Consider the following 15,807-nt stretch of genomic DNA (forward strand, 5'->3'; position numbering starts at 1 on the left):
GCCCCGACACCGGCCCGCGCAGGGCCTGCCCATCCGCACCGCCCCGCCGGCACCTGGCGCGGCCCCGCCCGGCCGCGGCGGTGGGCGGGCCCCGCATGCAGATGCGTCCCCCGCCTCTCCGGTGCGTGCTGAGGTCAGGCTGGGCTGCGCTGCCAGCGCGGAGCAGCGGGGTTGAGGTCGCGGCAGACCCGGAGCCGCGGGGGCGGGCGCGGAGCTACGGCGAGCGCCTGGCTCGGCCCGGGAGCGGCTCCCTCCCGCCGGGAAGCCGAGGGGCTCGGCGGGGCCCTTCCAGCCGCTGGCAGCGGGAGAGCGGGGAGTGCGCGGAGCGGGGCGCCCGGCCCGCCCCGCCGACCCGCTCCTCCATGCGGGCGGCGAGCGGGGCTGGGGCGCGGGGCCCCGGGGGCAGCGCGCAGCGGTGCTGAGGCCGCCACCGGGAGAGACGATGGCCAAATGGCTGAATAAGTACTTCAGCCTGGGCAACAGCAAGACCAAGAGCCCTCCGCAGCCCCCGCGGCCCGACTACCGGGAGAAGCGCAACGGTGCCGGCAGCGCGCCCCGCCCCGAGGGGCCGCCGCACCTCCACCTCCACCACCACCACACCTCGCCCGGCTTTTCGCGCCGCCGTCCGCGCGACGACACCAGCGACCTGCTCCGCGCCTACCGCGCCCAGAAGGACCGCGACTTCGAGGACCCCTACAGCGGGCCCGGCTCGTCCCTGCGCAAGCTGCGCGCCATGTGCCGCCCGGATTACTCGGCGCCCGAGGACCTGGGCGAGGGAGCCCTCAAGGCTTCCTCCTCCTCCTCCTCTTCGTCGTGCTGCGCCACGCCTCCCACCACCGGGTCCCCGCACCTCTTCCGCAGCCACAGCGAGCGCCGCCCGGCGACGCCACCCGACGTGAAGTACATCTCCCCCAAGCACCGGCTGATCAAGGTGGAGAGCGGCGGTGGAGGCGGCGACGGCGCGGGCAAGAAGCTCAGCAAGGGCTCCAAGCAGCCGACGGTTGCTGCCCCATCTGCCATGAAAGATAAAGTAAGTGTTGTGTTCCTGTTCCTGCCCCTGTAGGCTAGGTGGTAGGGCTGGGGCTACGTTAGGCCCTGGAAGGACTTTTGGCCAGGGGACCAGCTGCTGTACATCTGGAGTTGCCTCTGTTCTCAGCCATCCTTCATTGGGTGGCCTGGCCCTCTTTAATGCTTTAGGTCATGCGGGGCATGTGCAGGGGTAGCACGTGAAGTGATGGTGCCCTGTCCTTATGGCTTCAAGCTCACTTTCCTTCTGATGGGACACGTTCCCGGGTGTGTCTGGCCCTCCTTTGAGGCACAGTTCACTGCCAGCCTCATGATGGGTACCAAAGCTCTTTTTGTGGCCCTGCAGAACAGGATATCGTTAGGGGGATGCTTGGGGAGTGCTAGAGGCCCTTGAAAAGCCTTGTGCTTGTGACCCCAGACAGAGGCCTCAGCTCCACTGCGTGTGGTATTGGACAGTCATATATAAAAAATATACTGGTTTTATGGAGAGAGTTTGTCATTTGTTTATTTATAAACTTCTTACCTCGTAGTTCATTGTTTAAGGTGGTTCAAAGTCCTGTGTTACAATAGCAGGGCAACTTCCATGATAGCTGTGTTTCCAACTGGTTTGTAGCTGAAGCAAATTCCATAGCTACTTGCCCAGTTGCAAACGTTATCCTGTCTTTTACTGGTCCTTCTCTTCAAATTTTAAGAAAACATTCTAGACACAACCCTGGAAAGTACTGGCCTTGGGAACTGAAGTTAGAGAGGGAATAGCATTAATTTTTTTTTTAAGAAAAGCACGTCCTCTTGCCTGTGTTGATCTTGTGAGTATAGTTCAGTTTCTCTCATGTATTGGAAATAAATGTTTCTCTATTTTGTTAATTGGCATTTTCAACTCCAGGATAATAGTCACATCACAGGAATTTCAGGTATGTTCTGAATGTTATCTGTCTAAATGATCTCTGTGTACATGTTTAAATATGTAACATGATTGCATTGCCACACTTCCATGACAACTTGATAAATTATATCTGTCCAGGTGGAATTCCAAAGAAATCTGCTTATGATGGTGATGATATAGGGTGAAAATTCTAGGATTTATTCTGTTGTCTTAGTAGGTGTTCCTGACTGGAAGCAACTTTTTTTGTGTAAGTGATTGATTAAAGCCTAGCATCTCTCTATGTTTTCCACTATATGTTACAATCTATTCAGTCTTCTTTAAATTTCCTACACTGATATTAGGTATCCTCTTTTAGGGAACGCCTTTCAGCAAAAACAAGTGCTTGGGGCAGAATGTATTTCTTTTTCTTTTTAAAAAATCTCTGTTCAATTTTAGACCATACTGAAGCAATTTTTATCAGAAAATACGTATTTGTTGCTAGGTAACGTGCTGCTTTGTAACGGTCATAAATCGGTATGCTTGTCCCAAGGTCTTGTTGCAGGTTCTGAAACTTGTAGGCAAAACTTCTCATATTTAGGGGTTTTTTTCCCAATTATTAAAAGAGAAAACTATATGTGACAAGCAGGAAATCTAAATGTGTCTGAGAAAAGCCAACTGTGGCTGCCTGCAACAGCATTTTTATGCAACATAGCTTGCCTTTTGTTCAATTGTGTTAGTTCATCCCAGCAATGGACGTGAAATCTCATTTATTTCGCAGCCCCAAAATGAAGAATTTGACAGATGAACTTGGTAAGTAGGGGTCATAGTGGGCCAGCAAGGAACTACTTCTCTTCTACACCTGTAATTCACTGAGGAAGAAAAATTGGAAATTTAGTTAACTGAGAGTCTGTAGTTCATTAGCGAACAAAGCAATTGAAAAGAAACTTCTCTAAGATATAATAGGAAGACAGTAAAGATGGAGTAAAACCCCCCAAAGCTAGAGGTCTGCTTCATAAGAATTCACAGACATGCTAAAAACATTTTAAAAACTGGGTTTTTTATGCTGTAAGATAGCATAAGCTAGTAAACTGTTTAGGAATAAAAAAATAACTAAGGGCCATATAGTTCTGTCTTCACAGAAGTATGTTAGTGTTTAATGATCCAGTAATGCCTGTTAAATGTTTGTGTTTCATTCCAGCATCACTGTTTCAGTATTTTGGTGGTGGGTTTTTTCTGAATTCATTTACAAGGATAGAATGCTGTTTACATTTATGTGTTGATGGAGAAGTGAGAAGTAGGGGTTTTAGCATATTCAGTGAGCAATTTTATATCTTCTGTGGTTTGTCATCAGTAAAGAACTGGATGAAAATCTCAGTTGTGTGTCATACTTGAAAGAGTTACTGGAATGGGAAGGAGATTCATGGAGGTGCTTGTTTGGTGTGGTTACTTATAAAGGGCAAATGGCAAAGTACAGAGAGTGGCAGATTGGTTAGCTGAAATTCCCAAAGGAAAAGAAAAATTGTAAACTAGCTGATTCAGGGAGTAAAGGGGATGGAGATTTAAAGTGGTGGCAGACATGATTATATTATGCAAGATTTTAGACAAAGGCTGGTAAAGTAGCCAGAGAGATATAATCTATCTGGGATTCAGGAAGTTTTGATATGTAGCAGTGGAAATACCAATTAAAGCTGAAACAGACAAATCCAAATTGCCATGCACCTTTTAGTAGTGAGGTGACTAACCTCTGCAACAGATACAGAGAGAGTCATCATTTCCAGATGTGTTTGAATTCATATTGTTGGGTGGATTTTTTTTTTTTTTTTTAAATTATGTAGGTAATACAATTAGATGGGTTTGGGGACTTTAACTGTGGCGTTTACCTTCAGACAAGGGAGAGCAGGGTGTGTTACAATTAATGGCTGAAGGAGTTCAGGTCCTTTGGTATGGTGGATAAGGAAATTATTGGCTTCCATCTTTAGTGCTGGCTTGTGAGAGCTTAATTTATTTGCTTGCTACAAAGAAGCTAGGGAGTGTGGGCAAGTTGAAACAACATGTGGTTGTATTCTAGATGAATCTGGCATCTCCTATATTTGTGTAAGCATAAACACAGGACTTTGTTTAAGACCAGCTCACTAGGCAAACCACTTGTGAATGGAGATGAAAAGAAATAAGCTGAAATCTTTCTGAGTGATTGTCTTCTATCTGGATTTACACACACTTGGTGTGTGTAAATCCCTGAAGTAATAACTGAGGGGGAAGTGTCTGTGTGGAAGAATACTTCAGATATGTTTTCACCTATTATGTATTTGAACCTAACCATTTCTCTGCCAGGTTTAGCAGCTAAAGAACCTGAGATATTTCCCAAAAACAGCTGTATCATACTTCATCACAGGAGGTTCTTAAGATTTAAACCTGGGTTCATAGCACATTGTCCTTTAAAAGACATTTATTTCATAATGAGCAGCATTTTGCACTATCTCTGTTCAGTAGAGACAGAAAAATGTAACTATTCTTTATATTGAATGCAGAAGACACTGCAAGTTGCAAGATCCATTTCCACAGGTGTTAAAGAAATTTTTGACATCAGTCTCCCTTCTTCATTAGATAGGTTTGTTGGCACAGGTCAGTTATGGTATCTGGTAGTGCCTCAACACAGGGACTCTGAACAAATAAATCCCTGGGCAATTATACACTTACAGTCCAAACTCCCTATCCCTCACATGACAGTCTGGACAAACAGCAGCATTGGGGTCTGGGGTCTTCTTACTTCTGGTTTTCTGTTTTGTTACCAATTGCTTGCTGTATGTTTTGTTGGTTCTGCCATTCTTGTTGTAATATGGTTGTTGCAGTCCATAAGCTGTGATCTATTATTTTTTAGATAATATTTAAAATGCTAGTTTTGTCCAGTTTAATTATTATTAATGTACATATTGTTAGCTCCAGGCTGTACTGTAATCGCTGTTCAACTTAGACAACATAACCTTATAGTGCCAATAAAGTTCAACCTACAGCCTAACAATTCTAGCTATTTTTGTCAAGCAAGCACTCAGTACTTTCAAATAGTACAAATAGTCTTGTATGACAAGACAGGATGTATCTGAAGCAGTAGAGAATAACTTGATTCTGCACAGTCAGAGTCGATCTAGTGCAAAATCATGTGAATGTTGTGCAGCAGCAGCAATCAACCAGGCAACTGTTCAGGATAGCAGAGCTGCTGACTTGATGTATGTACAAAGTTCTGAAAATACTATCTATGCATAAGAAACATGTGCCTTTGCAGTAGGCTAGCAAAGTAGTATACCTTTTTTAACTTCTGACATCTTGCATAGAAGTGATTAGACTCCGTACAGCATTATTAAGATCTTTATATTATTAAAACACTGTTTTAGGTTTGAGCAGATGCTTGTCTTATTTTTGTATATGGAAGGTCTATATTTTATTTGATCTTTAAACTGAGAATAAATCATGTGCATTTAAAAGAATCTTGCAGCTGGTATTTCAAGGTGAAATACTGAGAAAACACTTGAAATGTCTAAACAGTGTTGAGGTTATTTGTATCAGAGGATATTATTTCTAGAGATCCTAAACTACAAATGTAACTCAGTGTCTTATTCCCGTGTTTCATCCATTGCAGCAGAGTTTCAAGCTGCCTCCATATGGTTGGTTCTGAAATAGTCTTCCTCTCTACATGTGGTTCCCATTGTTATATGGCTCTGTCTTTGAGTAAAAGAAAAGAAATAGTCATGGCTGCTGGTTGTGCATTAATTGCTTAGGCAAGGCCATACATAAAGGCACGAAGTATAGTTTTTCTGTGTATCGATGTTGTTACAGGGCAGCTATAATGCAGCTAGAAATGCAATTTTTTCTCATATGTCAGTCTTATGATTAAGGGGCTACAACAGTCTTGTGAAGAGGAGGATATTTAGATACAGCCTGAGACTTTGGAGTCTTGGCTTCAGAACTTTTTTGGAATGATGTAGTAGGCTGTTCAGTTACGAGTATGCCTGGCATCTGCACTGTATGCACTGCTTGGAACACTCATGGCTTTGGAAGCTATCCAAATTGTCAGACTTCTGGACACAAAGAGATACAAGCAGAGAGGGACTATCAGGAAAGAGTATGAAGGAGTTGGATGACGTGGAGATTTAAGAAGGGAGTGGTAGACTTCTGGAAGAGTGTATTGTGTGTATACCTTTGCAGTAAGCATCTTAACTCCACTGTAAGAAAGTTCCTCAGATACTGCCTTTGAACAAGGGGATGGACTTGTTGTTCTGCTGCAACACTGGGGTCACCATAGATGCAGCTTTCTTACTATTGCATGATAGCACACATGTTACCTGCAGACTTTCCTTGAAAACTGTCCAGATGAGGAAAGACATCTGTAGTATGTTATTTTACATGTCCAACTTTAGGTAAACTTGCACACCAACTGTTAGCATTAGACTGTTGTAACGTATATGTGGCAGTAAAACCTTCTATAGGCTAAATAAGGTTATGCAATTTACTATGATTCAAAGGGTATTCTAACTCTAAATGAGAAATTAGGAACAGCAAAAATTGTATGGGAATTCAAGTAAGTATTTTAGCCTGATTAATGAGGAGAAAGGATCTAGAAAGGAAAAAGATGAAGCTGTGTTTCTCTTTTTAAACATTAAGTTTGCATGTAATCTTGTAGTTTGCTATCTGATCTTGTGGCCAGTTTACCATTTTATTTCTTGGATCACTGAAGAAATGTCTAGTTTTATAAGATTCTTTGCTCCCCAGGCTCAGTGACAATGATGTAAGTGAGATGTTTGTGTCTCTAAACACCTTTGTATATGTCCTTGTTTGTGCTAACCACTGCCTAGTGGCAAACAATATGGTTTAACTTTTTACTCCTTTACTGTTCTGTGTCACTGTGGTTGTATCCTTAATTAACAGTATGGTAGGCATGGTTTGGAAGTGGAGGAAGTGATATGAGAATAAGCAGTTGAAACAGCATAATGGTGGATTCTAGCAAGAGATAGGAAAGGACTGTGGTGCAGATCTTCCTGGACAGGCTGTTGTTTTTGTAAATGTTACTGTTAGACAGTCTATTTGCAAGGAAACAGACATAAGGTGTGGTTTTGGAGTAGTTGTGCATTCTCAGGAAGTGTGGAAAATTGTTTAATTGTTTTACAAAATATATTCTGCTAATAACATAAAAGGAGTACAATTTTTTAAGCTTTTTTTTAAAAACTTTGTTTTCTAAAGAGAACAATATATCTGAATTTTTCTGTTAGTCTATCCTTCAACAACTCTTAGATCTACTGAAAAATCCTCAAAGCTGTATTTTCAGATTCAAAATACTTTAATGGATGGGTCAAGGAAGCACTTGTTTCTTTCTGAGGGGAAAGGTACAAACACATTTTTAAACTTTGAGCAGGAAGTGCTGCTTTGTGAAGCAGTGACACATATGGGATGGCAGGGGACTTCAGTTACTGCCTGGGAATAGAGGAGAGAAATGGAGGGCAAGAAGGCAAGAACTGTTATTTGTATCAACTTGTTAGCAGTTCAGTTTTGTCCCTGTGTGTGTGTGGACTTATAAAAACTCAAGAACAATTCACCTTCACTGAGCACCAAATCTTGTATGTGGAAGAATAGCTCTTGAAATCCTGTTATTAAATACTGTGGATTTTTACCCCAGCACCTCGCTATCAGTTCACAACTCTCTGAGAAATTTAGGCACCACATTTCCTAATTTGTGTTTCAATTACCGTTTAGATGAGATGTATCATTCTTTGGAAGTCACCGCTAGGAATGAGGTCTGTGATTCTTTCCGGGGTCAGAGCTAGTGTTGGTCTTTCTTAATACCCAAATTTAGGACTAGGAGGAAAGACTCTATATACATTTTATCTGTAGGGTAGTCCTCTAGAATCATACCCTAAATTTCTGACTTGGTAGCAAGGTATTAAATGCCCTCGATTTATTTTTCCTGATATTTTCAGGAATCTGGTCATGTACAGATCACTCCATTAGCATGTTTTCCAAGGCTGTGAAATTTATTTTTAATAAAAAGTGGTACTTGGTTACAGGGAGCGTTATCCAACAGGTTCCTGAATTCAGTGCTTCATGGAAGAAAAGTGGAAATCTTTATTAATATGGAAAATAAATCAAGACCAAACTTCACAGTCCTGCTGTATGCAGGCTGAGCTTTGTTCAGGTTTCAACATCAGAGATGTTTCTTATGTGTAGTTACCTGAATTTTACATGAAAATATAATTATTTAGGAAACATCTGCTTAGGACATATTTGGGATGTGAGACCTGGAGATTCCTTGGGGTCAAAGAGAAAAATCTGGCATTTGTCAAAAATATCATGTTGTGAAAAAACGCCAAACATACCCCTGCAAAAAATCTGCAACCAGTACAACACAACACCAACCAAACAAAATAACAACACAACTCCCCCCGTTTAATAGTGTTAATCACCATTGGCCACCATGATGATTAGATGGATAGAGCACCTCTCATATGAGGAAAGGTTGAGGGAACTGGGGTTGTTCAGCTGGGAGAAGAGAAGGCTTTGGGGTCACCTAAATGGAGCCTTCCACTGTCTGCAGGGACCCTACAAGAAATCTGGAGAGGGACTTTTTTACAAGGGCATATAGTGACAGAGCAAGGGAGAATGGCTTTGTAATGAAAGTAGATTTACATAACATTTTAGGAAGAAGTTCTTGACTGTGAAATTGATGAGGCCCAGGTTGCCCAGAGAAGGTGTGGATGCCCATCCCTGGAAGTGTACAAGGCCAGGTTGGATGGGGCTCTGAGCAGCCTGGTCTATCTAAAGGCATCCCTGTCCACAGCAGAGGGGTTGGAACAAGATGATCTTTAAGGTCCTATCTAACCCAGGCCATTCTGTGATAATTTAGAGTGATTTCTACTGTAGCTAGGAACTAGTCTTTTGTAAATACAAATTCTCAGAGAGGATGAAGAATTTTCATTACATTGTGTTAAATGTGTTAACTGTGGTGTTCTCAGAGGTATATTCACAGTTTTTAAGTGCCCTTGTCTTCTGTATCTTTGCTGATAGACACATGCTGTTATCTGCGATATTGGTGGGCTCAATTGCAACTCACAGAAGTTGAAAGAGGAATATATGGTCTGCCGTTATACAGTTATTTAAGTATGTGCCTGCCCATGGCAAGGAGTTTGGAACTAGAGAGTCTTTAAGGTCCATTCCAACACAAACCATTCTATTATTTAATACTGATAATATAATAATATATATTATTTAATAAAAAGAAATCTTTAAAGTAAATATCCCCTAATAAATTCCCCAAAGGTGTGGTGGACAGGAAAAGTATTTTAGATTTTTTGCTACATGTTGTGTATTATAATTTCTCTTGGATTCTTCTAGAACAGTGTGTCCTTAATCACAATAGCCACTAAATTAGTGAAATAGCTAACAGTTCTGTGCTGATGTTAGTGTTTTAAAGATAGCTTGCATTTTATTGCATCTTCTACATTTCTGTTCAATTAAAAAAAGAGATGACCTCTATTTTGTCAGTGTCGTGAGTTTTTATTTGTTTCCTTCTTTTCATTCCCTTTAAAATGTTTGGTTTAGTCAGATAGAGATACCTGTGAAATTATGTACTTAGGTGTGTTCTTTGGTTTCTTCTGTGGCTGCATATGCAGATTATGCTTTTGTATATGCAAATACTCATTTAAACTTGTGTTTAATATGATAATATTTGTCAGACTTTTTTTAAGCCTGTAGAAGAACAAAGGCTATGCATCAACAGTGAAGCTTGCAACTTAATTAATATATAATAGAAGGATAAACCAACCTCAATCTCAGCTTATATGTAATTTTCTGGGAGGTAGAGTGATTATTGGGCTTTTGATCTTGTATCTGCTGATGAACTTTTTAGCAAGAGTTATGGTTTTTAATTTGTCAACTTGTCTGGTAACTGAGCTGTACTCTCTTTCTCTATCTTCTGACTTTTAACTAGCAACCTGCAAGGAAGAGCCCCAGCAAGTGTTCTCTAAATGGTTATTGACTTCTTTTAATAACTGTACTTCTATTTATGTGTTAGTTTCTTTTGCTTGATGTTACTGATGCCTCAAAGTACTACATCTACATATATACAAAAATAGAAAATAGTATCATATACTTATGGGATGTCATAGAACAGGCTTGAATAGAGCAGGGATCGGTAGTTGTAGGAGCTCCTAGCCCACACTCAGAATGTAGATCTCGCATTCTCTCAAGAGATAAGCCATAGGTCTTTGACAATAACGCTGACAAATGAAACTGACTTTGACATTAATTTGGAATCTGGATGACTGCCTTCTGGGGATTCCTGATAGCTGTGTTTTCATTTTGACAGACTGGACCTGTGAGGAAGGTGTCTGGATTTGGCAGAGCAGGGAGCCAAATTAAATATGTCCTGCTCCGAAGGTCATCCTCTGTGTATGAATGCTGTCTTCAGCTGTGCATAGAAAATTTCAACATGTTGCCATTCCTCTGATTATGTCCAGGGTAGATGTGGCAAGTACAGCATTAGATCCTGGATAGTCTGACTAGCTGAGACTTCTTGGAGGGATGCATTTGTAGACAGTGGATGCTGTCCATTATCTTTTACCTCCTGTCCAGTGTTTGTCAGTCAGTAACATGAAGGATCAGTTTGGAGACCAGTCAAACGAGTTTAGCCATTTGCCTTGGAAGCGCACTAAATCAAAGCTGTGGAAGGGGCACTGCATGCGGGCCCTAACCTGAGATCTCCTGTGCTCGCCTTGGCCTCTGGACTGTAGAAAAGAAATTAGCCTGACTGAGACCAGTTTGCTGGGCAGTGGTTGAAAGGTTGTTGGGAGAAATATAAACAAACACAATGCCTCTTTCTGGAAAGCTAATGAGCTCTGGTGAACACAGGAGCACATTGGTTGTCACAAGATCTGCTCCTACATGCCTGTGGGGAAGAGGTGACAGCATGGTGTTCTTGCAGTGGATCTTCCCCATGTGGCATGGAGGTGATCAAGATAATGACCTGCAGAGCCCCCACTGCATATGCAAGGCATGTACCTGTGATATTTGTTTAACATTGGAATGCTTTTTCTTTCTCAGGATAGCATGAAAGGGGTATGAGAACAGTGTATTAATACCATCTGTCATGAAGCAAGTGTTTTGTTTGACTAGAAAATTCATGTACTCAGAACCTTATATTTCATCAAAAGTTTTTGTCTGTACTTTGTCTATACTTTGTCTCTCAAGCATAGAGGCTTGGAAGGTGAGCTCTTTAAGCTAAAAGTAGCTTATGTGGAGATGGCAAAAAGATTTGCAGAGTAGGAACTGTTTTTCTGTTTGAGATCTCTGAAAACAGGAAAAATAATCCTCTGAAATAGGGTTGTCAAAAGCAGTTCAGACATTTACAGTAAGTATGTTATAACAAAACCGGCAGTCATACTCCTTTGAGGTTTTTTTTGAAAGAAATGGAAATACTTGAGACTTCCTAGAAGTGGAAAATTTATAGCTGTTAGCAAGTATAGAAGAAATCAAATTCTAGCACTGGCCAGCTGCTACATCTAGGCTGAGAATTACTGAATTTTAGTATATATGGAAACAGTAACAGTCAGCTAGGGAGTCCTCTGACAGCTCAGCATTGTAAATCCACTTGTAATAAGATAGACAGTTCCAGGAATGGTAAAGCAGGTTGCTCTTTCTGCCTGAGTGCTGAAAGGTGGGTTTGGTATTTGCTGTGAGAGGATGTTGTTTAGGTTGGAGTTTTTTGGGTGGCTTTTTTTTGGGGGAGGGAGAGGGGGGGTGGTCTTGTTTGACAGCATCTTTTATGTATAATTTTCCTCCTAGTATACTTTGGGCGAATGAAGAAGAAGAAATGTCAAATACCTGTGCTAAGTCTGCTTTCTGTTTTGTGTTCTAGTACAGTTGTGCAAAGGATTGGCAAGTACTATGTGTCAACATTTGCAAAGGAGAGCAGCGCAGAGCACATGCAGCCACCTAGCAGCTCTTGACAGGCTTGGAGCAGAAGGCAACATGGATGGCATTTCAGCTGCATCACTTTTGGAAATAAAACTGCCCTTGTGACTAGGAGAAATTACTGCTGCATTATACACGTGTCCTCTTTGTCTCAAGGGTGTGCAGCTGCTGTCACTTGATTTGCTCCTTGGGCATATGTTGCCAGACAGGGGGGAAGGGACTTTTTCCCTTTGTGTTAACTGTTTTCGAAATAATGAGGGAGTAATTTTGGACACCAAGTGAAAGAAAGAATTATGTTTTCCTCTCTTGATGATCCACGTCAGTCTGGTGATTTCTGGTCAAAAAAAAAGCTTCCAGTCACTTTAAGCTCTGAGTGGAAGAAAACACGAAAAACCCATAATTAAAACGTCAGTCTTGGTAGTAAAATAAGCAAATTAAGTAGTATAAAATTGCTATGTGCCAGTGTTATGGGGCCTGAGTAATGCCTCTGAAGTGTGTTAGATGTTTTGTTTCCTAATCTTAAAGGAGATCTGTCTTCCTAATAGAGTGTTCATTTATTCCATGGCACTTGTGCAGGTGTTTGATCTGTGAATACTTGTGTGTCCTGTTTTTCTTCTCTGACTGGTGGGATATGCTGGCAGCAGGAGACAGAAGCAGATGCTGCCTCAGTCTCTCAGCTGGCAGTGTACTCCTGGTTCTTTGTTGAAAATATTGAAACTGTTGGAATAGCACTGTGCTGTAAGTCTTACTAGTGCTTGTCTTAAAAATGTGAAGTAACTCAGTTGAAAAATCCCTTGTAAATAAAGTAAGTAGTCAGGGCAAAACCCTTTAGGCTTGCCTTGCTTTGAGTGATGAGTTGGATAGGGTGATCTCTTGTGGTTCTCTCCCACCTGAATGATCTTAGGGTTACATAGGGATTCTGATGTTGAAGCCTGCCTCTGACTGCTTTTGTTTGCTTCAGACTCTTTTGCCTGTTGTAGATTCTATCTCTGTGCTCTGCAGTATTTCCCATAGGAGGATTTCTGCCTTTGCCCCAGTCTGCTTGTCACATCCTAGTAACAAAGATTAGCTCTACCACTTCAATTATGGGGAGGAATGATTCCTGTGACTTTAATTGACTGATAAAAAACCTATAGATAGGTCCTACACAGCATACAATGATTTTGCAGTTGTCAGGAAAGCAAGAGTAATGTAAGGTCAAATGTGAGATTTTCAAATCTTCAGATTTTTTTAGTCTCCTAGTGGAGAAGAAAATGTTTTCTGACAGATAATTTATTTTTGCTGTCTTTTGTCTTGGTCCACAAAATATAAATAAAAATAATGTTCCTTTGAGTGAAAGAATGGCACAGGTGGTTTTGAGGGTTTAAGTTTAGCCAAGAAGTTTTTGTGTCTTGCTTTTTTCAAGATCTAAAATTAAAAGGCTTCTTATTAATGCAGTGAAAAGAGTAACTTTAGAATGTTTATTTTTAAAGTTTCTAGCAATATTTTCAGTTGTAGCTCATAAAACTTAAAAGCAGAGGAGATGAAGTATGTGTAAGGGAAGGAGTGGGTTTTTTTCCTGAATATTAGCAGACTTCTCTAATAAGATTCGCACTGGATTGAATTTGCTGACTGGTTGGCTCTTTCTAATTTGTCCATCTGAATCATTCCATTGCTTGTGCTAGTCAGAAATCCTTTTGACATGGAGTCTGCCTTCATGAGGTTTCTGGTATAAATAGGTGCACACTTGTATTTCAGTACCATTTAGTAACTAATCTGTGGCAATTGTGTATTTATCCTCTGAACCAAGACTGTACTTTGAAGATGGCATAGGATGCAGCCGAGTGAAGGTGTTTTTATTTGCTGATAGGATGTCATTGCCTTCTGCTTTGCACACTGGAGACTTTAGTAACAGTCTCCTTCCTGTCTTTCAGGTATTGATAGCTGATGACTACTCAGATCCATTTGATGCCAAAAGTGAATTGAACAGAATGGGAAAAGGGGAGAACACCGGCTATATGGAGCCATACGAAGCCCAGAGAATAATGGCTGGTAAGGAAAGACAGTTGCATGTGTGAGCTCCAGTTGCATGGCAGTTCACATGCATATTATAGCTGCTGTGAAACAGAAATGTCCTTTGGCATAGAAAACCATGTTTCTAAAGATGCTTAGGTAGGCAGCAGCAAATTCCATAGAAGCACTGCATTTTCCTGCATATGCCTTTATACCTAAAAATACCACTCTGTACCTCGCTTTTAAATGTAGAAGTTTTGTACTGTCAGGTGATAAGATGAAAAAATAAGAGCAATGGGAGTTGGAGTGTGTATTCCTCTTCTTGGCAATGTGAAGGCTGTCATCTGTGTATGTGGGTGAGATGGCCAAAGCATGACATTGTGTTATTCCACTTAAAAACAGTTGAACAGCTTGCTAATGGACTTTTTTCCTCAATCAGATTTGGACTTCTTGGTGTTGGAGGAGGACTGCAGATCTACATCGTTCTGTAACTTCTTTCTTCCTTCCTTGCCTCTCTGATGTTTTTTTATCAGCAGTCAAAATGAGACACTATAGGATGCCAGTGAGCCTTTAATTGCTCTTCTTGATAGTGTCCTTCCTTTTCTGTTATGTAGGAAAATGGTTAGTGGTGATGTTATTGTATGCCTTTGAACTATTTAAATCTCTGGTACCAGCACTGTGCAACTCTGTTTTCTCTGTATTTTCTATATCAGAATCAATATCCTACTCGTTGGCTGTGCAGTCTGCAAAATGTTCTGTGGTATTGGGCCATATGTTTTTAATTTGTGATGATTTGACTAGTCAATACATATCTTTGTGCAGATCAAATGTACGTTTCTTGGATTTGTACAGCAGGTCCTTTTTTTCTTATTTTGCAGTGTAAGTCAGTCTTGTGCCCAGTTAAGTTGATTGTATGCTTTCCTTTTCTATTGGCAGCTCCTGTTTTGGGCCCTCAGGAAAGATTAATCAGTGGGGGACGATGAGGCTGTTGGATGCAAAGATCCTTTTTTCATGCAAGTGTTCCTATTTTTCTTTTCTTAAAGCATTTCTGAAGAGAGACACAGGAAATGACATGGAAACAGTTCTTTGGAAGTTTTCAGTACCTTATAGAAGGGCTAGGAGCTGTTACTTCTCATTAGTGTAAATCTATTAATTTTAAGTCAAGGAATTTCTCAGAAAATCATATTAGTCCAAATAATTTCTTGTTCTTTATACAGCAGTGGTGAGCACTTGTAATTTAAATTATTAAGCTTATAGTGCATTGGCTTGTTTCTTCCTGCATTTAGGACTGGAGTTTGTTCTCTCTTCTTTTTCAGATTAGTCATAACAAATGAGATATTTAGTAGGTACTGGATGACTTATCTGCAGAAAGGGACAGTAGGTTCGTGAGCCATTGCAATTACGAGACATCCTTTTGCCTAATTGGTACTTGGTGCAACTGATAAGCTGTTATATCTGCTCCATGTCATTATAAAGGAAACATGAAGAGCTCTTCAAGATTCTAAAGGCACTTTTGAAAATAGGGTTTAATTGATTATAGTGATAGAGCAAGTGTTTGGAATATTCATGTGACTGAGCAAGTAGAAGATGATTGATATACCTGTGAAGATGTTTTGTGTTTTGAGATCTGGGTAATTAGTTTCCAGTCATCTTTCCTAATGTGGATAGAGAAGATCTCCCCATAAACATCCATGGCATCAGGCTATGTTGACTGTATTCAAGCACATAGTTTTATGTGTGAAGATTTTGTAATTGCTCAGGTATTGCCTTTGCACTTTACTTAATAAATGAAAATCCAAAGGCATCTTGTTGGAGAATTTTTAAAGGTTCTGTTTACTGAGTGAGTTCTATTATGTACATGCTGCTACTGAAGAAGACCTTTTGACTGAAGTTTGACTTGCCTCAAAATATTTACTGCTTTATTACATTTGTTAGTTTTGTTGTCTGATGAATAGAAGAACATCAGATGGCTA

General features: G+C 40.9%; 1 protein-coding gene across 1 annotated transcript in view; it reads left to right on the plus strand.

Annotated features, from left to right (window-relative positions):
- Window positions 1–411: 411 nt before the first annotated feature.
- SHB (SH2 domain containing adaptor protein B) overlaps window positions 412–15,807 on the plus strand; it is a 333,076-nt gene continuing 317,680 nt past the window's right edge. Inside the window, exons 1-2 of the mRNA XM_054283663.1 lie at window positions 412–1,030; window positions 13,756–13,873. Of these exons, the coding sequence (XP_054139638.1) occupies window positions 443–1,030; window positions 13,756–13,873 (706 nt within the window). The 5' untranslated portion in view covers window positions 412–442. The remainder of the gene's footprint in view (window positions 1,031–13,755; window positions 13,874–15,807) is intronic.

The sequence above is a fragment of the Melozone crissalis genome, unplaced genomic scaffold (genome assembly GCF_028551555.1).
Source record: "Melozone crissalis strain CALT ecotype California unplaced genomic scaffold, PUWL_Pcris_2 ptg000005l_1, whole genome shotgun sequence".
Lineage (NCBI taxonomy): Eukaryota > Metazoa > Chordata > Aves > Passeriformes > Passerellidae > Melozone > Melozone crissalis.